We start from the raw sequence: 27,112 nt of genomic DNA on the forward strand, positions 1-27,112 counted from the left end.
ATATTACAGCGCAGTTGCTCTAACGTTAGTGAATCCGCTCACTAGTTACCGTTCATTATTAACGGCCTAAAAACGGAATCATTTCTTCATGATCATATCCTAATGAATAAACCCCGACCTGACTAATCTGTGGAGATGGGAGCATTAAAGATAAGCGAGCAGGTAAGCGTCTAGAAATGCTTTTCGCGTTAGTTTTCTCAGCAGCATGGAAGGACTTGCTCTCTCTAGTGTGCTTCATTTAGATTTTTAATATACTTCCTATATACACAGCCAGAGGAAAACTGGCACTGCAAAACTAGTTATATCCCAGGTCCTGGTAATAGTAACCTATTGCGCTGTCAGTGAAAAACCACATGTCGGTCATTAGCTGACTTTAGTAACGTTAGTGGATTGAAGTCATTATATAGTAACTTAAGTGTGTATCCCTGCATTGGGGAGAAGTGCTACATTTTCAACACTGCAGATATTTTGAGTATGTTTATTTAAGACTTGTTTTTGGTCTATGTTTACTTAATGCTGAGACAAATTATAAAATGTAACTACACTAATTTTGCCTCTAAAATGGCAACAGGATTTCTACAGATATGAAGTCAAATTTAAGACTTTTTAATACCACCTTATTTTAAATTTAAGACCTAAACCTATAATGGAAATGCACATTATATTACATACATATATTGAATGTTTAATGTAAAAAAGAAGAAAAAAAAATCATTGTCATAAATTATATATATTTTTTTTACTATGATAAACACTGGACTTTTCATATCAGCAGACAATATTGCACACAAAATATCCCCACAAAACTATCACATCACCAAGATTTCTGCTGGTGTAAACAATTATTCTGAAGCAATATTTTCATCAGTGTTCTATCAGCTTTTACATACTTAAATCTGCATATTTTTAAAAACCTTTTAAATGTATGCATCACATTTTATGTCAAATTATTACAATTTATCAATAAATTGCAATAATGTTAGCAGTCAGATTAAATAAATTACACTGTAAAATTACAACTGCAATAAATAATGTTTTAAATAACATTTATGAATATACAAATAAGAAATGTTGGGGGGGGTGCATACTTTGCAGTTTTGGGGGGAGATGTTCAATGATGTAAACGGTCATTAGGTCCGTCAGACTGAAGATATTTTTAGCGGTAATGTGACCAAAAACATTTAAGACCCATTGAATCTGAATTTAAGACTTTTTAAGGACCCACGGACACCCTGGGCAAAATACTTGTATTTATCGTTTACAAAACATTTGTTTTTGATTCACTACTTTTAAATGAACAAACAAACAAACAGACAGAAATGAAACTGACCAAAGGCTTAAAGGGATATTTCATCCATAAATGAAACTTGGTTGAAACTTAGGTTGTTCCAAACCTAAATTTCTTTCTTCTGCTGAACACTTCTGATATTTTACCAAACAGTTGAGGAAAATACCATACCATATGGAATACAAGATACAAGTTTAGGACCATAAAAAGTTCCAATTTTGACTTCCATTATATTTCAGATACTTAAAGCCAGGGCAATGTTTAGGCAATGTTTTTGAACCAGAATTCCTACCCCTAATACTTTCTTCTCTAAAGTGTAATTATACTGATCCTGATTCTGTCTTTGTCTCTTTTAGTCACTCCTTGTCCAGGCAGTATTTAGCCAGAATGCTGAAATGGTAGAATTTTTGTTGGAGCAAAATGAAGAAGTCAATGAATTGGTACGTGGGTTTTGTCTTGAAGAAATAGTCTTATTTGAAGAAACGTTATGGTTCTTAAAAATTCCTTTACTCCTTTTATTAAAGCATACATCCACATACCTGATAACTAAAATTATGAAATGCTTGTTATTAAAATTGTAGAGTGATTACTCTAATTTTTCTTGGAAATTACAACGTGAGGTACAGTCATTTGTTGTTGCAGGACCAAGAGTGGCGCACTGCGTTGCATGCTGCATCTTATGTTGGTGGTGTTTATATCATGGACCTCCTCATCAGTTCAGGTGAGATCAGGAATTTCAGGTTGTGCAAAATATTGCATACTGAGGTTTTAATACGGACTTACAGTTATAGACATGAACAGCAAACCGATACTACAGCGAGAATAATAGTTCCGCCTTCTTTCTTTGCGTAAACATTTGGGCGGTGACTTGCAAATCTTTACACACGTGACGTAGACATGTGGGGTGTGTTTGAATGAGCTGTTTTAGGAGGGCGTGGTCGAGTCTTAACTTTTATAAAGAAAATTTATTTGCTTTTGAGACTTTAGTCTTTGCAACTTCAGGGATCTTGTCTATGCACAAACAGCTTGTAACACTCCAAAGAGCAAGGAAAACTTGTTTCAACATTTATAATAATAATTCTTGAGCAGCAAATCAGCGTATTAGCATGATTTCTGAAGGATCATATGCCACTGAAGACTGGAGTAATGCTGAAAATTCAGCTTTGTTATAGCATCAATAGAGAATGTCTCTTTTAAATTGTAATAGTATTTCACAGTACTCTTTTTACTGCATTTGATCAAATAAATACAGCCTTGGTGAGTACAAGAGACTTCTTCATTAAAAAAGTTATTATTTAATGTGTATAAGTGATTTAAATTCATTTTAAACTAAGCATTCATTGTAGAATATTTTGGATCACATGTTATTTTAAGGTCCAGTTCTCACCACTAAATAACTTTTAACAATGATTTTTGCATCAGTAAACTCCTAATTTGCTGCTTATTAAAAATTAGTAGGGTAGTTGTTAAAGGGGTCATATGACGTTGCTAAAAGGAACATTATTTTGTGAATTTGGTGTAATGCATTGTGTTTATGTAGTTTAAACGCGCCGATTTTTACAAAGCTCATCGTTCTGAGAAGCGAGGCGTGCTCTGATTGGCCAGCTGTCCAGTGCGTTGTGATTGGCTGAATACCTCAAGCGTGAGACGGAAATGTTACGCCCCTCACCATATAGTGATGCCGTTTCTCAGTCCTCTTTTGGATGCTCAAACAAAGTAGTTTCGCTTTCACAATGAAACACAGCGTCTCCAGGACATGGCACCGGCGACAGCAACAATACTACAGCGAGAATAAACGCCTTCTTTCTTTGGGTATACATTTGGGCGGTGTTATGCAAATCAAAACAGCCAATATGTTAATAATAGGCATGCTAATAAGCAACTAGTTAATAGCAAGAATTGGTCCCTATACTAAAGTGTTACAATATTTAGTCTTTAACACTGTATTTTGTCTTTGATTGCCTGTGATGTTGTGGTCTCAGGTGCTGATGTTAACGCTAAAGACCAGGAGTGGCTGACTCCTCTGCATCGGGCAGCTGCCTCACAGAATGAAGTAAGGATTTAAAAAAATCTCTTTGCTGTTTATTGCGTTGTCGTCTCTCATTTTGTATTATTTTAAATGCAGGGGTCTGTTGGGCTGCTGCTGAGAAAGGGAGCTGAGGTGAACGCGCAGGACAGGTTCTGTCAGACGGCGCTGCATGTAGCTGCAGCCAACCGAGCCATGAAGTGTGTCGATATTCTGATTCCTTACATGAGCTGTCTGAATGCAACAGATCGCTTCGGGAGAACCGCTTTACATCACGCAGTCCACAGTGGACATGCAGAGGTTCGGCAAGAGCTGACACTGAATGTGGTGGACATTTCATAGAAGATTTATCTGAAACACTTTATTCCTTAAACATTATAGTTGAGGTGTGCATGTTAAGAAAGAAGAAGAAAAAAATGTATTTTCTTTTAAACTAATTAATAATGTTCTTAGACAGTGACCCTGCTCCTAAATAAAGGGGCCACCATGAGTGCCAGAGACGTAAAGGACAGGCAGCCTATCCATTTGGCTGCTTATCTAGGTATCTGGTCCTCTGACTCTGAATTCCTGCCTCAATTAATAAGTTTATTATATTTGACCCTGGAGCACAAAAGCAGTCATAAGTAGCACAGGTATATTTGTAGCAATAGCCAACATTATATGGGTCAAAAGTATAGATTTTTCTTTTATGTCAAAAATCAGTAAAGATCATGTTCCATTAAGATATTTTGTGAATTTTCTACTGTAAATATATCAAAACTTAATTTTTGATTAGTAATATGCATTGCTAAGAACTTCATTTGGGCAACTTTAAATGCGATTTTCTCAATATTTCGATTTTTTTGCACCCTCAGATTCCGGATTTCCAAACGGTTGTATCTCAGCCAAATATTGCCCTATCCTAACAAACCATACATCATATTTATTCAGGTTTCAGGGGATGTATAAATCCCAATGTCAAAAAATTGACCCTTATGACTGGTTTTGTGGTCCAGAGTAACATATAGACGTCTGATCAGAATATATTTAATTTCACTAGTGTGTTATCTGGTTGTGTCTGTTTCTCAGGGCATCTGGAGGTTGTCAAGCTCTTAGTAGCCTGCAGTGCTGATGTGTCCTGCAGGGATAAGCAGGGGTTTACTCCTCTACATGCGGCTGCTCTTGGTGGACACACTGAAGTGGTCAAGTACCTCCTGAAACATGGAGCAGAGGTGAGGGATCATATATTAGTGCTAGATCTCTGTTTCCTGCTTGTTTATGTGTCACGTTTTCATCGGGTCATTGTGTTGTCACATGGGCGCCGATCCCCAAATGGTTGAGCATCCACAGAAAAATACTAGCCCCTGGTTTCACAGACAAGGCTTAAGCCTAGTCCTAGACTAAAATGAAAGAAGAAACTTGCACTGACTGATCTTAAAACATGTCAGTGCCTTTGTTTTATCTTAAGATGCATGCCAATAATGCTTTTTTCTAAGGCATGTTTATAAAAATTACCTAAATGTCCTAATTGAACTATGGCTTAATCTTGTTAGGGGGTCATATCATGAAAAATCAATTCTTAAAGGGACAGTCAAATATTGCGTCATCATTTACTTAGCTCATGTTGTTCCTATCCTGCATGACTATTTTCACTGGAATGGAAAAGAAGATATTTTAAAGAATGTGAACTGTTTTATCGATACAATGAAAGTCAGTGAGTTCCAACATTCTGTTCTACTGAAGAAGAAGAAGAAGAAAAAAACATTCCGTTGTAAGAAGAAAGAAATATATACAGGTTTGAAATGACATGAGGCTGAGTCAATCCAAGGGGGAGTTTCATTTTTGGGTGAGCTATGGCTTTAAGGTTTTAACAGAACAAGGAGTTAATTATAAAAACTAGTTGCATTTTTAAAACCCAATTTTTTCCACAGTAAGCTACAAATCTTTTTTTTTGGAGTAATGTAAACTCATGAATTGTGCACCAGAGACAGAAGCCATTGTGATTTTTGTTTTGTCTTTCATTTTGTCTGTTAGATTGATGAAGCAGATGGCTCTGGTAACAGTGCTCTCCACATGGTTTGTTACGCTGGGCAAAGGGCTGTAGCTAGTGAGCTGGTTAACTGTGGTGCCAGTGTTAACCGATCAAACGTGCATGGCTGCACACCGCTGCACCTGTCTGCTGCCTCCGCTGATGGAGCCTTGTGTCTGGAGCTGCTGGTCAATAACGGGGCAGATGTTAACATTCTGGTCAGTAGACAACTCGAAATGAGCAGGTGATTATTGCAGTGTTTTTCTCTGACCTTTCTTGTTTTGATTTCAGAATAAAGCCGGGAAGAGTCCATTGCATATGGCAGCCATTCACGGACACTTCACCCGTTCCCAGATACTCATTCAAAATGGTAAAGCCATGCTCAAAGCACAAATGTCAAGCTTAATACAAGTTAGACCAGATTTTACAGCAGTATTTTCCTGTTGAGCGACTGAGCTACAAAGTACACTGTAAAAAGCTCCGTACGATTAGAAATGACGGTAACACTTTACTTTAGGGTTTCTTAACTAGTTGCTTATTAGCATGCAAATTACTAGAATATTAGCCATTTATTAGTAATAATTAAGCACATGTTAATGCCTTATTCTACATGACCTTATTCTACATCCCTAATCCTACCCAATACCTAAACTTAACAACTACCTTACAAACTATTAATAAGCAAATTAGGAATTTATTGAGGGAAAAGTCGTAGTTAATAGTGAATAAGTGTTCCCTATTCTAAAGTGTTACCGAAATGACTTTACTTGACTCACTGGTGGACTAGTATAGCAATGCTGTTTAAGGCTTTGTCAAGTCAAGTCACCTTTATTTTATATAGCGCTTTTAACAATACAGATTGTGTCAAAGCACTTAACAGTATCAAATTGGAGGATAGAGTGTCAGTAATGTATAATAATACGATTAAACACTCAATTTTCAGTTAAAGGCTTTTCATTATTGAATAGTTTAAATAGTATCTGTGAAATCAAATTGACGATAATCGCTAGTAACTGTAAAGGGTTACTTCATATTGTTAACTCGCATTAACTAAACATTCTTATACTGTCACCAATGACACTGTGACTGCACTGCATTGCCAAACACAATGTATGTTAGGAACTCTCCTGTCTGATTACCTCTCTGTTAATGGATCAAAAGTTGAGTGGGTAATAATATACCAAAATAATACTCAAGTTTATATTAAAATTCAACGTTAATATTTGTTAACAATGTGCCTCACCATCACTGCATGTCAAAATAAATGCTTCTTTCAACAAGAGGTAAAATAAGATATATGTTGGGGTGGCACCTCTCTGGCTCTGTCACTGATTTCATAAAATCTTCGTGCTGCTAAAAAAAGCAACTGAAAGCTGCCATCATGCTTTCTGGTAGGGATGGCATCACATGCTTACTAGTCTGCAGTTTGTTTGTCAAAGTTGGTGTTGTAAGGTTAAAGCCATTGCCAATCTTGTAATAACAGTCTTTTATTTTTTTCTCTTTCAGGTGCAGAGGTGGAGTGTGCTGATAAGTATGGTAATACTCCTCTTCACTCTGCTGCTAAACATGGTCATGAGTTGCTCATCACTATACTCTTGAATAACGGTGCGGATGTGGCCAGGTGTGTCTTCACAAACCCATACAAACACAGAGACTACTGCAGCAGAACAGACACTTTAGAGTTTGTGTCCACTTCCATTTATTGTAGTTGGCATGTATGTGGATTCAAGCAGTTTAGTCGGGCTTAAGGTCCTTGAGTTCCTATGCGTTTTTATTTGTTTTGTTTTTTGTATTCGTCATTCTTTCCTATCAAAATGCTTGCTACAAATACGAAAATGCAGAAAATCGAAATTGATCCGAATTTTTTATGACGGAGGAAAGTTTCGGAGGCAGTGTGTAAACATGATTGACACAACGTGAGGTCATATTTTTTTTTTAAACATGTGAAAATTTCCGACTCAATGTCCAATGGCCTTTAGTCAGTATTTAATATGTTAAATTTAAGCATTTATGAAGAAAAAAATAAACAATATGTTGCTATATTTCTATAGAATGAGCCTTTGAATGAATTGAAAGTAATTATTGGCTACAGTACGAATGTGATGGTTTCAGTCATGACATATCTTCAGTTTATCTTGAGAATATGTTTAAAATGTACAAATGCCTATTTAAATTGTAATATGCTTTTACAATAACTGTCCACCATATAGGCAAGACATTAATGTCACGACTCCATTGCACTTGGCGGTGTTTTACGGATTTTCAGACTGTTGTCAAAAGTTACTCTCCTCAGGTAAAAATCATATACAGATGGCAGATGCTTATGTCCAAAATGATGTACAATGCATAAGCACCATCCCATTGCTTTGACAAGAATCCACCCCATTGCTTTTAAACCAGATTTATGTCACCCGTCTAAAAATGTATGTTTGTCTAACAAACATTTTCTCTTGGCAGGGTTTGATATAAACACCGTGGACAGCCTGGGAAGGACATGTTTGCATGTAGCTGCTTCAGGCAGGTATGCTAAATGTCTACCACTTACAGTATCTCACAGAAGCGAGTACACCCCTCACATTTTTGTAAATATTTTATTATATCTTTTCATGTGACAACACTGAAGAAATTACACTTGGCTACAATGTAAAGTAGTGAGTGTACAGCTTGTATAACAATGTAAATTGGCTGTCCCCTCAAAATAACTGAACACACAGCCATTAATGTCTAAACCGCTGGCCACAAAAGTGAGTACACCCCTAAGTGAAAATGTCCAAATTGGGCCCATTTAGCCATTTTCGCTCCCCGGTGTCATGTGACTCGTTAGTGTTACAAGGTCTCAGGTGTGAATGGGGAGCAGGTGTGTTAAATTTGGTGTTATTGCTCTCACTCTCTCATACTGGTCACTGGAAGTTCAACATGGCACCTCGTGGCAAAGAACTCTCTGAGGATCTGAAAAAAAGAATTGTTGCTCTACATAAAGATGGCGTAGGCTATAAGAAGATTGCCAAGACCCTGAAACTGAGCTGCAACACGGTGGCCAAGACCATACAGCGGTTTAACAGGACAGGTTCCACTCAGAATAGGCCTCGCCATGGTCGACCAAAGAAGTTGAGTGCACGTGCTCAGCGTCATATCCAGAGGTTGTGTTTGGGAAATAGACGTATGAGTGCTGCCAGTATTGCTGCAGAGGTTGAAGGGGTGGGGGGTCAGCCAGTGCTCAGACCATGTGCCGCACACTGCATCAAGTTGGTCTGCATGGCTGTCATCCCAGATGGAAGCCTCTAATAAAGATGATGCACAAGAAAGCCTGCAAACAGTTTGCTGAAGACAAGCAGACTAAGGACATGGATAACTGGAACCATGTCCTGTGCCTGATGAGACCAAGATAAAGTTATTTGGTTCAGATGGTGTCAAGCGTGTGTGGCGGCAACCAGGTGAGGAGTACAAAGACAAGTGTGTTTTGCCTACAGTCAAGCATGGCGGTGGGAGTGTCTTGGTCTGGGGCTGCATGAGTGCTGCCGGCACTGGGGAGCTACAGTTCATTGAGGGAACCATGAATGCCAACATGTACTGTGACTTACTGAAGTGGAGACTGGGGCGCAGGGCAGTATTCCAACATGATAACGACCACAAACACACCTCCAAGACGACCACTACCTTGCTAAAGAAGCTGAGGGTAAAGGTGATGGACTGAACAAGCATGTCTCCAAACCTAAACCCTATTGAGCATCTGTGGGGCATCCTCAAATGGAAAGTGGAGGAGCGCAAGGTCTCTAACATCCACCAGCTCTGTGATGTCGTCATGGAGGAGTGGAAGAGGACTCGAGTGGCAACCTGTGAAACTCTGGTGAACTCCATGCCCAAGAGGTTTAAGGCAGTGCTGGAAAATAATGGTAACTAAAATATTGACACTTTGGGCCCAGTTTGGACATTTTCACTTAAGGGTGTACTCACTTTTGTGGCCAGCGGTTTAGACATTGGCTGACACACAATGGCTGTGTGTTATTGTGAGGGGACAGCAAATTTATACTGTTATACAAGCTGTACACTCACTACTTTACATTGTAGCAAAGTGTAATTTCTTCAGTGTTGTCACATGAAAAGACACAAAATATGTAATATACAATATTGTATTTAATATACAATTTAGTTATTCATCCTTTGTTTTCCATTTTGTTCACTGACAGAAATGTTGACTGTCTTAAATTGCTGTTAAACAGTGGCGCTGCTTTGAATAAAAAGGACAACTTTGGAAGGTAAAATCTTTATAAATGAAATTCTGTTATATATTCACAGTGTGAATCTTGTGCACATTTGATATATATATATATATATATATATTTACCTACTAGTGCTGTCAATCGATTAATCGCGATTAATTACATATAAACGTTTTTGTTTGCATAAAATATGTGTGTTCTGTTTATATTTATTATGTATATATAAATACACTGTTACGCGTTGCTGCAGTAGGAGGCAGGAAGATGAGGGATTCAGAGTAATAAGGTTCTTTAATGGTACGAACGTATTCAACAACAGAGATAACCGCATAAACATAACTTTAAGACACGACGGAGACTACTACAGAACTCAAGGCTTATAAAGAACACAAACTAATGAGGAAACAATATGATTAATACAAGATAGGTGAAAGGAATAAACAATGAATACCTAAATGACAGGAAACCGACCAAATAAGAACAAACAGGAACTAAACAGAAACCAAACCGTGACAGATATCGTGGGGGGGCGGGCGAGGACATGGAGGAGACAAGGAAAGCCTCCAGGGCGGATCAGGAGACTCAGGAGGCCATGGCGGGACTGGAGACTCGGGAGGCCATGGCCCTATTATTTTTTCATCAGGGAGCTCCGTGGCCTTGGCCCTTGGCTGTGACTGTATGCCCCGCCCCCCCCCCCCAATTTTCTTGGGGAAGTTCCCCTCTGGGAGCCATTGAGGAGGAGCGGGCACTAGAGGGTGCTCTGACGGCGCGGTCACTTGGGGAAGCTCTGGAAGCGCGTAGCTGGGCGGAACCAGCGGAGACATAGGAGGGCGCTCCGGAAGCGCGGACTCTTGGGGGCGCTTTGGAAGCGCGGACTCTTGGGGGCATTCTGGAAGCGCGGAGCTGGATGGGACCAGCAGAGACATAGGAAGGCGCTCAGGAAGCACGGACACTTGGGGGCGCTTGGGCAGCGCGGAGCTGGATGGGACCAGCAGAGACATAGGAGGGCGCTCTGGAAGCGCGGACACTTGGGGGCGCTTGGGCAGCGCAGAGCTGGACGGGACCAGCGGAGACATAGGAGGGCGCTCTGGAAGCGCGGACACTTGAGGGCGCTCTGGAAGCACGGAGCTGGACGGGACCAGCGGAGATGTAGGAGACGCAGGAGGGCTGGACGGGATCAGTGGAGACGCAGGAGAGCACTTGCAAGGAGCAGCCATTGGAGGGCACTTGCGTGGAGCAGGCACTGGAGGGCATTTGCGAGGAGCAGGCACTGGAGGGCACTTGCGAGGCACAGACTCTTGGGGGCGCTCAGGCAGCGCTAATTCTTGGGGGCGCTCTGTCAGCATAGGTACAGGAGGGACTGGCCCTGGAGAATCGGGCACTGGAGAGACTGGCCCTGGAGAAGTGAGCACTGGAGAGACTGGCCCTGGAGAAGCGGGCACTGGAGAGACTGGCCCTGGAGGAGCGGGCACTGGAGAGACTGGCTCTGGAGAAGCGAGCACTGGGGAATGCTGACTAGGAGCGGGCACTGGAAAGCACTGGGGTGGAGCGGGCACAGGAGGGCGCTGTTGAGGAGCGGGTTCTGGGGAGAGGACAGGAGCCAGGAAATCAGGGGGTATCGCCGTATCCAGAAGCTCCAAGTTAGGAATAATTTGAGTTTGGGAGAGCCACGGGCAGTGGCGTAAACCTTGCCGCGGGTGGCTGAACCATTATCGCCGCGGGCGGCGGCATCATCATCGTCGCGAGTGGCGGAACCATCATCGGGCGGCGGAAGCAGGCTGATGAACCCCGGACCTCCCTTGCGGGGAACCAAAATCAGCCCGCCTCCTCATCTTCTGTGTAGGTCGTGTCTTCTGTTACGCGTTGCTGCAGTAGAAGGCAGGAAGATGAGGGATTCAGAGTAATGAGGTTCTTTAATGGTACGAATGTATTCAACAACAGAGATAACCGCATAAACATAACTTTAAGACACGGCGAAGACTACTACAGAACTCAAGGCTTATAAAGAACACAAACTAATGAGGAAACAAGATGATTAATACAAGACAGGTGAAAGGAATAAACGATGATTAACTAATGACAGGAAACCGAAATAAGGACAAACAGGAACTAAATCGAAACCAAACCGTAATATACACATGCATTACAGTATATATTTTGAAAATATTTACATGTATTTACATGTCTATATTTATATTAATATCATTTAAATTATAAATAAATATATTTCATATATAAACTTTTCTGAAATATATACATGCATGTGAGTGTATTTATATATACAGAATAAATATACACAGCACACATGCATATATTATATACACAAAAACTTTTATTTTGGATGCGATTAATCATTTGATAGCACCAATACAAAGGAAATCAGATTTCTTTTTTAAATGGACAGTGTCATAAAGTTTCTCACGTTGGCTTAGTTACAAAGAAAGAGTGTAAAATCTTTAATTTAATTCTTCACAGGTCTCCTTTGCACTATACATCAGTGAACGGCTCATATCTGTGTACAGTGGCTCTGGTGAAAGCTGGAGCTGATGTTAATGAACTGGATGTGAATGGATGCAGTCCACTGCACTATGCAGCTGCTGCCCAAACCTCACACAGGTATAACATTTATATCACTACCCTACGTACAGCTGATTTGGAAAGTATTCAGACCCCTGCATTTTTCCACATTCTTGTTCTGTCAGCCCTATGCTGTAATGCTTCATCACATCGGTACACACTCCATACCCTATGATGACAGAGTAGATTTGTGAGAACTTTGAATATGTGCTAATAATATGTCACCTGTCTTTTCTTCATGTTGATCCTCTCTGCTTTTTATTACCATCTTGTCTTTTGTGTCTGTACAAGATTATTTTTGCAGACTAAGTCCAGTCTATTCGTGTCTTGCCCAGTCCTGTACATCTCTGTTGCCATTCTCTGTCCATTCTCTAGTTTTCCTCTAGCCTTGGTCTGTCACGCCTTGTGGTTATAGACATGTGCATGTGCCCAGATACTGCACTCCCTTTGCGATTTCACTCTGGTAGCTCTCTTAGTCATACTGACCCTTAATTTTGGTCCTCGACTCACCTGGTCTTTTGTTCAATAAACACAGGACTGTGGCTGAAATGAGTAGAATCAGTGGGCTAATTTATTTGGGTGTTTTGATTTTGTCCATGTGTAATCATAAATTAAAATACAACCTATATAATAATAATATATAATACAACCTATATAATAATAATAATATAATAAACTTGTGTGTTTTATCTGTGGAAGGAAAACTCTCAATGAAAGTGCATAAATGCATAAATAGTCCACACAATTAATTCACTGTATTTAAAGTCTTCAGAAGCCATAGGAAAAGATCTAAAATGTTAATTATTTTCCGAAAACCTTTAAATCCACCGTTGACGATTTAATGTGAGATGTATATACAAATTCATATTTATTTATTCAATAATTTCAAATATGACTTACCTTAGTGTATATTTTCCCCCCAATAGAGTTGAACAGAACTGTCCTGACAGTGAGACTGATGAAGAAGCTCAGTGGTAAAGCATCTTTTGGGATTTGAAAATAAAATGACATAACTGTTAATAAGCTTAATAGTACATGACCCCTTATGAGTTACATGTTCTCACAGGTGTCTGGAGTTTCTTTTGCATAGTGGTGCCGATCCAACACTGCGTGACAGTAAAGGCTTCAGTCCAGTCCACTACGCAGCTGCCTGTGGTGACAGACACAACCTAAAATTGGTAAGAAAACTCTTTTAATGGTATACCATATATTATGTGAATTATGGGACATGTGAGTAGAATTTTGTGTGGCTTTTAGTTCGATATGTAGTTTGATGTTTTCACACCTGCCAGTTTTGTCTAGTGGAAAAAAACTGAATAATATTACTCATATAAGAAGTCCAGCATATGTCAGATCTGACATTTTGAATGTCAGAACTGAGTTTTGATTAAAAAAAAGAAAAGAAACTGTATGCATGGATGAATCGTTCACAGTAGAGATTAGCAGAATGCAATTAGAAAATACATTATTAATTTCCTTTCCATGCCGACTTTAAATAAAGTGGCTTTTATTTTAAATAAATAAAGCACAAGCACAAATGTTAAGTAAAACATTTCACAAAAAGTAGCAGTAACACTTTATTTTGATGGTCTCCTTTGAAAATTCTGTTGACTATAAGTTTTGCTGCACCTATGTGCCAACTAACACTTATTATAGTATTAGTAGACTGCCTGTCTAATATCTGCTAACACCTTATACTGATGGTCTCCCAGCAGACATTCCACTGACTATCAGTATCTTTGCAAGTACATGTCAACTTATTCTAACCCTAACTCTACCAGTCAACTAATGCGCCATCTAGGTGCAGCATTACATATAGTCAACAGAATGAGCAAAAGGGACCATCAAAATAAAGTGAAACCAAAAAAGTTTCTTAAGTTTGAAATGATAGAAATACATTAGCATGAGATTGCAATCCCATAACAAAATCATTGGAAATCATCTCGAAATCATTCAGAAATGCAAAATTTTAGGGTTACAGCAGAACTGATGATAAACAGTTGAGTGTATTCTACTAATAACACAGGCGCATAATTGTTTTTTGAATACAAAAAGAATTCAGACACATTGTTATTGTCAAACATTAATGAAACATGCCCATAACTAATGCGAAGGTAAACTATAACTGTGGTTACTCTGCTACTCTGTGGTTACTCTTGAGGCGAACCGAGTAGCTTGGCTTAGTTTACCAAAGTTATGTCTGAGAAAATCTCTTTGGGCATCATTTGTTTGCTGATGCCAATTTCTTTGGTATTTTGTTATCTAATGCTCTGGCTGGCACACATTAGCCAAAAGCCATTTATCGATAACATTTCTCATGTGTCGACACAATATTTTTGTTTAACTTTAGCGCATAAATTCTATATCGATACTTAAAATGTCACAAAAATTTGTTTGGAAACACTTTTCATCGAGAAAAGGGGCTTTAACGCAAATAAATGTGTTGTCACATGACAGAATTAGCCTATAGGCAGCGTCCGTGTTCATGGTGTTGCTCAAATTTAGGTATTTTTAATGGGTCATAGCCACCTATTAATTCAAATTGTAATTTAATATAATCTTGTCAGTTAATGGTTAATAATGGCTTAACGACCGTTGGTTAGGAGAAATAAAATAACCAAAAATGAACATTCCTATTTCCTAATAAAAGTTAATCAGAAAAATAATAATAATACAACTGCACCTGTTTAGGATTATTGCTTTATGATCAAGTATCTAAATTATCTATAAAAAAGAACAAAACAAACAAACAAAAAAACTCACACTTGTTAAAAAAATTTTTATGTAGGCCTATACAATTTAATAATAGGCTATAGAATTAAGTTTTGTTTCAAATGAAGAACAGGCTAATTTACGCAATAGGTGAAATAATGTTTGGAAACAGCTCAATACACCAAAACTTATGCGACAATTCGTTTTTTTTAGGGATGACGTCATCACGCACACCATTTTATCTGTAAAAGTCCAGTTGGATGGAAACAGGCTGTAGACTGTAGACTTTTTTTACGCATATTCTCTTTGTCGATAACAAGACTTAACAAGGCTTTTTGAGAAACTGATGTGCTCTCCTTACTTTTACCTTGTACTGTATGTCACTTTGAGTGAACTGGCAATAAACATTTCTTATTAGCTCATAGAAATGTCTTTCAAATGTGTGGAAGATGTGGAGAGTTGTGTTCCTGTGAGCCCTTTTCACTTAGCGGTGAGTACTCCGTCTCTAGTCATATATCCTTTCTCTCTTTTTCTCTGATGCAGTCGTTATTACAAATTAAAAGTAGAATTAAAATGAATTTAAATTCATGGAACTGCTACAAATGTATTTTTTTGTTAACTAGCAAAGGGAAATTGGCAAAGGCATACTTTGAGCCTAGCTTGAAACATAAAAATAAACCATTGCCAGTTGAAGTAATTCAGTAAATTCTTCTCTCTATCATTTCAATTCAAAAACCATTCTGTGTGGAAAAGCCAATTCTATTCAAATTACTCATGAATTGATAGTAAAACAAGATATGAATTTTGGCCAACCCTGATAAATTGTTTCTATCAGGCATATAATGGTCACAGTGAAGCTCTTCAGGTGCTGTCTGAAACATTGGTTAATGTAGACATACAGGATCCCGGGGGCCATACAGCTCTGTATATGGCTGCTCTGCGAGGTCACGGCCCCTGTGTGGAGCTGCTTCTGCTTCTAGGGGCCTCGTATGCCATCAGGGAGCACATCCACAGATGGACACCATTACATGCTTCAGGTGTGTAAAGATATTAATGTGTAAAGGAACAAAGAATTTGTAAAGTGTAACGACTGAAAAGTTAGTTAAAAGGTTCAATCAGTAAAGGCACTCTACTAACATAGCATAATAATATTACAAATTTGTGCTATATTTTGTGCTATAGTCTTATCAAGGCTCTTATGTATTCTTGGGAATGATGTGCTGTATAACTGAAACATTGTTTCATGTTTTTAAAACATTTTTTGATGATTTTGGTTTGTTAAAGCTCAGTTAGATGTACATCATTGCAGAGCTTTGGGAGGGCCAAACTATGAATTGGTACAAGAGACTGTAGATCACATTTTTAACTTTATTTAACCCATTGATTTATCCTCATAGCTGCCAATGGTCAAACTGACTGCCTGCTCATGATGTTGCAAAGAGACGAAAAAAATGACATAATTGACCTTTTGGACATATATGGACAGTAAGTGCAATTTCAACATCCATTTCAGTGATATAGCATCACAATATATATAGCATGATCATACACCGCATTTACAAAATTAAGCAGAACATCACAGAAATTGAAGAGGGAAGTTTACGAGTCAGTGAGCATCACCCCAGTACTGCTTTAAAGGGGACATCGGATGCCCATTTTACAGAAGTTGGTATGATTCTTTAGGGTCTTCATGAAGAGTCTATAACATACTTTGGTTAAAAGTTCTCAATGGTAGTGTAAAACAACCTTTTTATCTTGTCAAAAACAGCTCTGTTCACAGCGACCTGTTTCAGTGCATGTCTCTTTAAATGCTAATGAGCTCTGCTCACCCCGCCCCTCTCTTCTGTGGGGTGACAAGTTCTCTTGAGAGACTGTTAACTTTAGCCGTGGAACTTGCTAAGTAGCACATAATTAGGAAAGGCGATTTGCAAAAATAAATAAAAACCTTATACTTGCTCCTTCTGGAGGTGAAGCTGGATCACGAATGATTTGCGCGAACATTTAGGTAGATCGGGGGGGGGCGCATTCCCTTCAAAAACAAATGTAATCCACTGCGTCTTCAGATGTCAGGAGTAAATAACGACTGCCATGTTCATTATTACATCCAACAACTCCTCAATCGCTTAGGAGTCATTCTTGTCTACTCCTGCTCCAGTGTCAAAACAATGGCGGACTGAGGACAGCTCACTCTGGGCGGGTCTACATTAAAATAATCGTGTCAATAATCGTGGGAGGGGCCTTGGCCTGTGTGACGCTCATCAGGCTAGAATCTGTGAATGGCTTGATCTGAGAAAGGGGTTATTAAGTTCAAGTTCAAGTTTATTTGTATAGCGCTTTTTACGATACAAATCATTGCAAAGCAGCTCTACAGGAAATTAAGTTTCCACAATATATTTATATATTGCAGAACCTTAATATATTTAACTTATGGCAAAATTTGGTAATTCTGTATGTTGTCTGAGCATCGGCATCCTCTGAGGGGTTGGCATTATCTTTTCTCAGGTGTTCGGTCATCCCAGATCATTTAAGGGTTGGATCCAGACTGAAGCTTCTGTAATTCCTAGTTACCACGGGATGTTAAACAAATAGAGACATAATTAGCGTAGCTGCTGTTCCATCTAAGCAAAAATTTGTTCAACCCAAGCTAAAGAATAATAATAATGTACATTTGATCAGATATAACTGCAGTGCAAGATTATAAGATGCATTATGTGAATGCTTGGCTAAAGAGATTTGTCTTTAATTTAGATTTAAACAGATAGAGTGTGTCTGAACCCCGAACGTTATCAGGAAGGCTATTCCAGAGTTTGGGAGCCAAATGTGAAAAAGCTCTACCTCCTTTAGTGGACTTTGCTATCCTAGGTACTACCAAAAGTCCAGAGTTTTGCAACCTTAGGGAGCGGGTTGGATTGTAGCGTGGTAGAAGACGAGTTAGGTACGCAGGAGCTAAACCATTTAGGGCCTTATAGGCAAGTAATAATATTTTGTAAATGATACGGAACTTAATAGGTAGCCAGTGCAGAGACTGTAAAATTGGGGTAATATGATCATATTTTCTTGATCTGGTAAGAACTCTAGCCACTGAATTTTTTACTATCTGTAGCTTGTTTATTGAAGATGCAGGACAACCACCTAGCAGTGCATTACAATAGTCCAGTCTAGAGGTCATGAATGCATGAACTAGCTTTTCTGTATCAGAAACAGGTAGCATGCTATAATATTACCAAGCGGCAACATGTATATTGAAAATAGCAGAGGACAGATCCTTGTGGTACTCCATACTTTACTGGTGATAATTGAGATGACTCCCCATTTAAATGAACAAAGTGGTAGCGATTGGACAGGTAGGATCTAAAGCATCTTAAAGCCTGCCCTTGAATACCAGTATAGTTTTGTAATCGATCTATGAGTGTGTCATGGTCTATAGTGTCGAACGCAGCACTAAGATCAAGTAATACTAGCAATGAGATGCAGCCTTGGTCTGAAGCAAGAAGCAAGTCATTTGTAATTTTAACAAGTGCAGTTTCTGTACTATGGTGAAGCCTGAAACCTGACTGAAATTCTTCATAGAGATAATTTTTTGCAAGAAGGAGCACAATTGAGCAGACACAACTTTTTCTAAAATTTTAGACATAAACGGAAGATTTGAAATGGGTCTGTAATTTGCCAGTTCATTATAATCTAATTGTGGTTTCTTAATAAGAGGCTTAATAACCGCCAGCTTGAATGGTTTTGGGACGTGACCTAAAGAAAACGATGAGTTAATAATATTGAGAAGCGGTTCTTCTGCTACAGGTAACAACTCTTTCAGTAGTTTAGTGGGTACAGGATCTAATAAACATGTTGTTGGTTTAGATGCACTGATAAGTTTATTTAGCTCTTCCTGTCCTATAGTTGTAAAGCACTGCAGTTTTTCTTTGGGTGCGATGAATGAAGCTGAAATACTGGACGCAGTAGAATCTACATTTGATATTGTATTTCTGATGTTATCTATTTTATCAGTAAAGAAAATCATAAAGTCAATACTATTAAACTGTTAGGGAATATTTAGATCGGGTGGTGTCTGTTTATTTGTTAATCTAGCCACTGTGCTAAATAAAAAGCTTGGATTGTTCTGGTTATTATCTATGAGTTTGCGGATATGCTCTGCCCTGGCAGCTTTTAGAGCCTGTCTATAGCTGGACATACTGTTTTTCCACGCAATTCTACAAACTTCTAAGTTACAGTAGTTTTACTCCATTTGCGCTCAAGATTACGAGTTTCTTTCTTGAGAGAATGGGTGTAACTGTTGTACCATGACACAGTACGTTTTTCTCTAACCTTTTTCAATTTGAGGGGGGCAACAGCTTCTAATGTATTAGAGAAGATAGTGCCCATGTTGCTAGTCTTAGGTAATAATCTTGCGGTTCCTGGGGAAGTTGTGGCCTAATGGTAGGAGAGTTGGACTTGTAACACAAAGGTCGCAGTTTTGAGTCTCAGTACTGGCAGGAAATGTAGGTGGGTGAACTGAATGACCAGTCTCATGAGCAAGGCACCGAACCCCCAGTTGCTCTCCGGGTGCCGCTGCAAAAATGGCAGAGCACAAATTAGATATGCAGGTGGGTCTCTTGAAGCATCTTGGAGACGTTGCCACAGTTCTTCTGGATTTAGTCTGCCTCAGTTTGTTCTGTTTCTTCATGTTATTCCAGACAGACTGGATGATGATCAGATCAGATCTCTGTGTGTATCACTGGTTGTTGTCAGACTCCTTGTGCAAACACAAATCTCACTGGATTATTACAATTAATGGCAAAATTAATGTTTGATAAAGTCAACTGATATTTCCTACTGACAAACTACAGCAAAAGATAGAATTAACTGACTTGACCATTTATTAGCTGGTGAAAATACTAATGTTCTAATAATTTTGGCCACCGCTGTATACATATATATTCAAGTGTTTCAATCACACCCATTACCACAGGTAAAATCAAACACCTAGCCATGCAGTCTGGATTTACAAACTTGTGAATAAAATAGTTCATTTTGAAGGGCTCAATGAATTCAGGCATGTATACCACCTTTGCAAGATGTCAGTTCATGAAATTGAATCCTTGCCAGATATTCCACAGTCTGTATTATTGGAAAGTGGAAGCATTTTGAACAGCAACTCAGCCATGAAGCAGAAGACCAGGTAAAGTCACAGAGCGGGATCACCGAGTGCTGAGGCGTATGGTGCGTAAAAGTCCCCAATGCTCTGCAGATTTAGACTTCCACTGGCAAAAGTTGTCCGCCGGGAGCTTCATGGAATGGGTTTCCATGGCCGAGCAGCTGCATGCAAGCCTCACATATCCACGTGCAATGCCAAGCATTCAAAACTGCACATTCAAGTCTCATTTTCCTGTTTGATGACACAGCTCAACATTCAGTAATATGCTTGATCAGAATGTTGTGAGAATCCATGAATGTATTGATTAACCCATTTTTCTCTCTTTGTTCCTTTTTTGAATAGTTTGAAGTATTGCTATTGTAAACATAGTTTGATGTTATCTGTAGGACTCCATTGATGTTGGCTACACTGGGCAGTCACATTGACTGTGTCCACATGCTGCTTGAGAGAGGAAGTAATCCAGACACTGGAGACAGAAGAAGCCGCACTGCATTGCATCGCGCGGTAAGTTTATGTTTTGCACGTACAGTACGTATGCATGTGTTTGGTTTGTGTATATGAATATTTGCACATTATTGTGCTGGAATTTGGCAATATTGTAAGGAAATTTAAGGTGTGTTGGCAGCACTGAATACATCTGGGTCTGCAAAAGGGCATCATATTCTTTGGTCTTTATACTGTACAACCCCAGAGTTCAGTCATTGCAACTAACTAATCCCTACGAGATATCCATTTCATTTGAACAGCCCTTCTATGTTTCACATTTGGCAACACATTGTGAATTGGAATCATCTCCAAACTTAACTTAGGACACTTGGGTTTAAATGTGGGAAAGGTGTCAGCAGATCTAAGCTCTGTAGTGAGGACAGGTCAACACATGTGGTCTAATTATAGGAGTCATGGGCTGTGCAATGGATTTGAAGGGGTGCTTCAGTGTTTGTGAAAAACACTGACCTGTATTTTCTGTGATCAAATCACGATTGAATCTCATCTGACCACATATCACAGCTACAAATGTCATATGTAATAGGTTGCTCTTGTAATGTGAAATATCCATTTATTTCTCACATTGTTAATCTATTTTGATAGATTCTTGTTCCTCTCATTTCTCTTCGCACAGAGAGCAACTTCTTTGAATTCCTAAATAATATATTAGATGAAGAAAAAAAAATTCACAAAATCTTTGCTCCACTAAAAGGTCTTGTGTGCCTTGTTGCTTGTATTCAGTTATATTAGCTTATTTCATTAAATTGGTTGGTGGAAGAATGCAGTTCTAGGGTTTTACATGACATGCAAATCAAGAACAGGTAATTTGTTATTGCTGTGTAACCTACAGTAACATACTGTTCATACGTAGGAGGTAGGTTAGATTAAATTCATCTACAGGATCAACAGGGCATATTTTTTCACAATCAGTGACATTTGACACATGCCAAAGTAGGACCATAGCTCAACTAGCCATGCTGACTCCACAACCTATTATAGGAGTGCTTTGCAACTACTGACTGAACTGAAGACAAAAATAGGTCTACTGACCTCTAAATAGACTGGATTTACGAGCCACTTCCTATTCTGTGATGACAGCTGAAACATTCATTCATATTCATGGTAAAGATTTGCTTCGCCTACTGTCATTACCAGCCAAAGTGAGAAGCAGCTTTATAATAAAATGAGGGTACAGTCAGCAGGTACTGAATGAATGTCAGAAAATATTTTATTTTACTAAATTATGCTTTCTAATATAATATAATACAATAATACATTCTTATAATAATAATAAGTTATTTAGTTGTCACATTGGCCAGTAGTATATTATTCCTTGGCTATACACCAGCAGCTGAATTGTGCCATTGCTTTGGTAAACATACTCCAGAATATCCATATCCTTTTTATGAGCCACCAGAAAAAGGTTGTCTTTGATAATTAGGTTGCATGAATGAATTACGCATTTGAAGTATATTGTGCTTTTTTATGTACTACTGTACACCCAAAGCGCTTTGCAATCATATCAGGTGGTCACAGGAATGTCTCAACCTGCTCTGAACTGGTTCAAATAGGTGAAATACAGTAGGTGGTGACTTGGGCCTCACTTATAAAATGTGCATACGCTCAGATTTGATCTTAGAGTGTGCGTACGCTTAAATCCATGCCAACGTTCATACTTGTAATAACTGTCTTTGACGTGGAAAAGTGCATAGCGTCACGTCAGGGTCTAAAGCAGACGTACACACTTTTTCCTTTTCGGAGTTCTGCAGTTTTTTTCAAATATAAGCTGTTCTTGCAGTTCGCTGTTCTAAATTATGATGATTGGTGATCTTTTATGTTAATGACATTAATTAGGAGTCGTTTACAAGGCAGAGAGCTGAAACCATTCAGTTACGTGCAAGTTCAAGATCATTTGTGATTTCACATCTGAAAGAGAGGCGTACGTGCGTTTTCTGTTTGTAAGTTCATTCTATGAATCACACGTACGCATATTCGAGAGATGAATGTAAGATCAAATTTAGGATGGTTTCTGCGCAACATTTTATAAATGAGGTAGCTGCAGAACCAAACCAGCTTGAAATCTCATTGGGAGGATGAAAGCTTAAAATAAGTTTTGTGTGTGTTTGTGTAAAGAAATGCATTCATGTTTTTCTTGAATGTGAAGATGCAAATGACTGACCAGTGCATCATCCTCAGAGAATCAGTTAATCTTGGACAGGATGTATAATGTGTGAAGATTCAGCTGACTCTTATTTAAGCCAGCATGACCAGACAACCTCCACTGAGTGTTTTCAATTTCATATATTATCTGTGTGTAAATCATGTGGGAATCAATAAGGTAGATCCTAAAATGAAAGATTTAGTTGCCAAATTATTTTTAGTCATTAAATTATATCAACATTATGTTGACCAAAAGTCTCAATTTAGATGGCTTCTCAAACAAGACATTCTTTCAGAATTGTATTTCTACATTTTCCTGAGTAGTGACTTGCTTTTTATTGCACGATTTGTAGTTTCCTTATAGCGATATGATCAAATCAAATGTGGGACTACCAAACGTACTTGAAAATTGTAATGCATTATTCAGCAAACTGAATTTCGGTCTCCTCTGTGTGTTTCAGGCAGTAGTTGGTAGTGACGAGTGTGTCTCAGCTTTGCTGGTGCATGGAGCCTTCGCTCTGTGCAGGGATGTTTATGGCAGAAGCCCTTTGCACTTGGCTGCCTCTTGTGGTCACGCATGGCTGTTGCGTCCTTTACTAGATGCAACATCACTCTCAGACCCCCTTGACTCTCTGCTAGACTACAGTGCCTACACACCTACTCACTGGGCTGCTTACCATGGTAAGATGCCTTTCCGTTCCAGTACAGAAACATCAGCTGAGAATTATACTAACGAATTACAAATCTCTTGTTTGCAACATAAAAATAAGGAAACATTCTGTATTTTATGTTCTATTTTAAGGGCACAATGACTGTCTAGAAGCTTTACTTGAATATAGGCCATCAAGCTTTCAGGAAGGAAACACCTTCACACCACTGCACTGTGCACTGTGAGTGAACCTCTCCTCATCTTCAAAACGTTTCTGTACACTTTCCACGATAGGATCCGTTTATTCTTCCTTTTGCCACAGAATTGCTGGTCATGATGGTGCTGCTCGACTGCTTGTTGAAACTATGGGAACAAAAATCATGAACCTCATAGATGACAAAGGAAGGTATGTATGTCTGTTGTCCACTTCAAATATTTTTCCAAACATAGCAAAAAAACTAATTTGGACAAATAAGAGGCTCCCTTTTTAAAAGCTGATTTCAAAAAGCCACCAATATTTAAGAATTATTATTGTTGTTGTGGTTGCTGTTGTCTAGGGGTATGATTCTCGCTTCGGGTGCGAGAGGTCCTGGGTTCAAATCCCGGACGAGCCTCCAATTTATGTTACCATTGTCTAGGGCCATCCATAACATTAATGAAATGTGCACTCACTCCCAAAATAGTATCAAACAAAGAGTAGATTTATTAACAAATTTATAATGAAAAATAGTAACAAAGGGGACAAATTCAGGAGTGGACAAGGTCAAAATAACAAACAAAAAGAACTGGTTTTAATATACCCTCTAAATTCCCTAACACCTTCTCCTGCACAGACACACTCAGAAATACATACACATACTTCGGCAGACGTAACACTGTTTATTGTGTAATTTATCTGCAGGACTCCCTTACATGCATCTGCGTATGCAGGAAATGTCGCAGGACTGCATTTGGCGTTGACCTGCGGCTCAGATGTAAACTCAGTCGATTATACAGGGTGCTCTGCATTAATGGTTGCTGCTGAGAATGGGCATACTTCTGCTGTGGGTTTGTATTGTTAAATCTTTTGTCAAAAGAGCTTTATATCATGTTGAATATATAACATTGTTTTTAAAAGATGTGTAATCTTTATTGAGTAGTCTTAGTGATCAGCTCAGACTTTTTCGGTTGTAGATATCTTGCTTCATCAGGCTGGGGCAGACCTTGCACTGCTGGACATCAACAGGAACTCAGCACTTCATATCGCCTGTAGAAGAGTAATTACCCCATCACTCATAGTGTCCTATTAAACAGCATGCTGGGTGCGATGAGTTTTCATTATAATTGATCATCACGTTTAACTCAACAGAGTCATGAAATGTGTGCTCTTCTCATTCTGGCGGAGATTGACGACCCGACTCTCATCAATACCACAAACAGTGCACTTCAAACGTGAGCGTTCACATCTGCATAGGTGTATATGCATCAATTATTTGGTTGTTTTCACAAGTTTTTCTATCTCCATACCATTAGACCTCTCCATATCGCAGCAAGAAATGGTCTTGCCACTGTGGTTGAGGTGCTGCTTACTCGAGGTGCAACGGTTCTGGCCATTGATCAAGATGGTGAGTTTCTCCATGCCCATCACATTGCCAAGAGAGGGACAAAACTATTAACTTTACCAATAGTAATGACTAGTAGGTACTGTAGATTTTGTGAGTGAAGAGACACACAAACCAACTGTTCACCAATTGCTAGTTAAATAATCTCTTCAATGATTTTCTGATTCATCATTGTCCTAACGTGTTGTGCCATTTTAAAGTGACAAGTACTCAATTTTCTTTCATGTTAATGTAAGCTTTTGTCTCAAATGCGACAATACATTCTGTTAGTCACTTTATTTATTTTTCTGAATTGCCACATTAACTTAGTTAGCCCTTCAAACAGTGGAATCCCATTGGCCCAAAATCCAATTTTGCATATCAAGCAGCATTTTTGCTTTTAGTGTGGAAAGAAAAATGTTTACAGATAAGATTAATGTAAACTTGTCACATTGCCTTTAATATATGAACTTAAACTAGAAGAATAATGTGTATTTGTTCTGTCTTCTTTAAATACAGTGTCAGTGTTGAGGAGAAACTAACTGAAAGTAACAAAGATACTAACTTAATTACATTTTATCAGCACTGCGACAGTAACTCAGCTGTTTTCCAACTGTGTTATTTCCAGTAATAAGGGCCAATGAGTATCGATGTATTGTGAAAAGAATGCTACTTTGCTGGTATCACATTTGACTAATTTTACATTTTAGGACATATTCCAGCTTTGGCATGTGCACCAAACAAAGATGTGGCAGACTGCTTGGCTCTTATAATTTCCACAATGATGCCTTTTTCTGGTGGCACCAACTGCGGCATCAGTCTGATGAAGCACTGTGGCATTGCTGCATCCCATCAGCCCTTGTCCAACACCGTGCCTATACAACTGATTACAGAGGAACCATAGAGCTGAGTGGACACCAAACAATATACTGAACTCCGCCACTGACTTTGAACTCCTTTTATCTATTCAGAAGTTATTAGAATGTCATTTTTTTGTACAATATTATACAATACTATTGTTTTAGCATCATGCAGTATATATTGTCTGTGACATATTCATTTGGAATACAGTACATGTTTAACTGCTCCATTCCATTATGTGCTGAATTCCTCCTTTATATGTAGCTTTAGAAAGCAACTTCTATTAGAGTACAATATCTGCTACTGTTTTAGCATCATATAGTATACATGGACAGAAATGTATTAATTTGTGTTTGCATGTGTGGGTACTCTAAATATGAACTTTTTATCTCAGCTTATTACTGATACATTTACCAGCTTTCTTTGGACACTTTTTCTGTATTTTTGAAGAGGCAAATTTTGAGGAAAAAAAAAGCATAAAGTAAACAATGTTTAATCACCCTGCAAACAACAAGACGTGATTCCATAAAAATAAATGTTTCTCACTCACGGATTATGAGCTTTTAGGTTTTTGCATATTTGGAATCTTGTTTTACAGGCATGCATACCCATGAAAACTGAAATTCATAACACTTTTAGCACTTTCTAAACAAACTAAATTACACAAATGTACAGTTTGTCACAGACAACTGTGTGCCACCGTATCACTCTTGCCATTCATGTGTGTTTGCTGTAACACTAAAGCAGCACTGTGCTTTTATTTGTTTAAATAATAATTTCTTGCTAGTAAACAGTTCTAGTAGACTTTAATCATCATTTCATACTGTTAACTTCAGTAGAGTTGCACAATATGTATTTTAAAGCAAAATAATTTTTACATTTTTAATTGGAGTAAACATATTGGAGTAAAACTAATTGGAGAAAAACATATTGCAGAAAAACAAATAACAAATGTATATATCCTGATATAGACATTTAAAGTCCCCCTATTATAGATTTTTGAAAATTACCTTTCATGCAGTCTGTAACACAGCTCTAAGTGAATGAAAACATCCTGCAAAGTTTTACATCTGAAATTGCACCGTGTATAAAGTTATTTTCTCTCAAAAGAAAGAGTCGTTTTTAAAATTAATCCCAAGGCGTTTCATGTTGATGTCAACATGAAACATAAGTATATTGCCCGCCCACTTGTTGTGCGCGCAGACCTGGGAAAACTTGATTTTCGCATTGGTGTGAATGAAAATGCAAATTCATTTTTTGCCACTAGGTGCAGCTTTCGGAGCATTAAAAATAGCTGTTTCCCCGGTAACGACTGTACACAAAGCAACACTGTGCTCACAAACACTTGCTTTAAATGAAATCGACCAATCACCGCAGATTAGCGTCACGCAAAGGA

General features: G+C 38.5%; 1 protein-coding gene across 2 annotated transcripts; it reads left to right on the forward strand.

Moving 5' to 3' along the window:
• On the forward strand, positions 1-26,821 carry ankrd52b (ankyrin repeat domain 52b). Of its 2 annotated transcripts, none has more exons than XM_079395931.1 (28): positions 1-162; positions 1,645-1,728; positions 1,931-2,009; positions 3,271-3,341; positions 3,414-3,614; positions 3,768-3,855; positions 4,383-4,525; positions 5,328-5,540; positions 5,614-5,692; positions 6,829-6,943; positions 7,533-7,615; positions 7,780-7,843; positions 9,510-9,578; positions 12,018-12,158; positions 13,046-13,093; positions 13,186-13,297; positions 15,250-15,321; positions 15,667-15,868; positions 16,229-16,316; positions 20,367-20,484; positions 23,088-23,307; positions 23,429-23,516; positions 23,598-23,681; positions 24,177-24,322; positions 24,449-24,531; positions 24,624-24,706; positions 24,788-24,879; positions 25,566-26,821. In XM_079395931.1, the coding sequence occupies exons 1-28, from the start codon at positions 136-138 to the stop codon at positions 25,757-25,759; spliced, it is 3,087 nt and encodes a 1,028-aa protein (XP_079252057.1). In that variant the 5' UTR covers positions 1-135; the 3' UTR covers positions 25,760-26,821. The 2 variants fall into 2 exon arrangements, with proteins under 2 accessions (XP_079252057.1, XP_079252058.1); XM_079395932.1 differs by having other exon boundaries at positions 24,177-24,318; positions 25,566-26,504.
• The last annotated feature ends 291 nt before the right edge of the window (positions 26,822-27,112 follow it).

The sequence above is a fragment of the Barbus barbus genome, assembly GCF_936440315.1.
Source record: "Barbus barbus genome assembly, chromosome: 37".
In the NCBI taxonomy this organism is placed as follows: domain Eukaryota; kingdom Metazoa; phylum Chordata; class Actinopteri; order Cypriniformes; family Cyprinidae; genus Barbus; species Barbus barbus.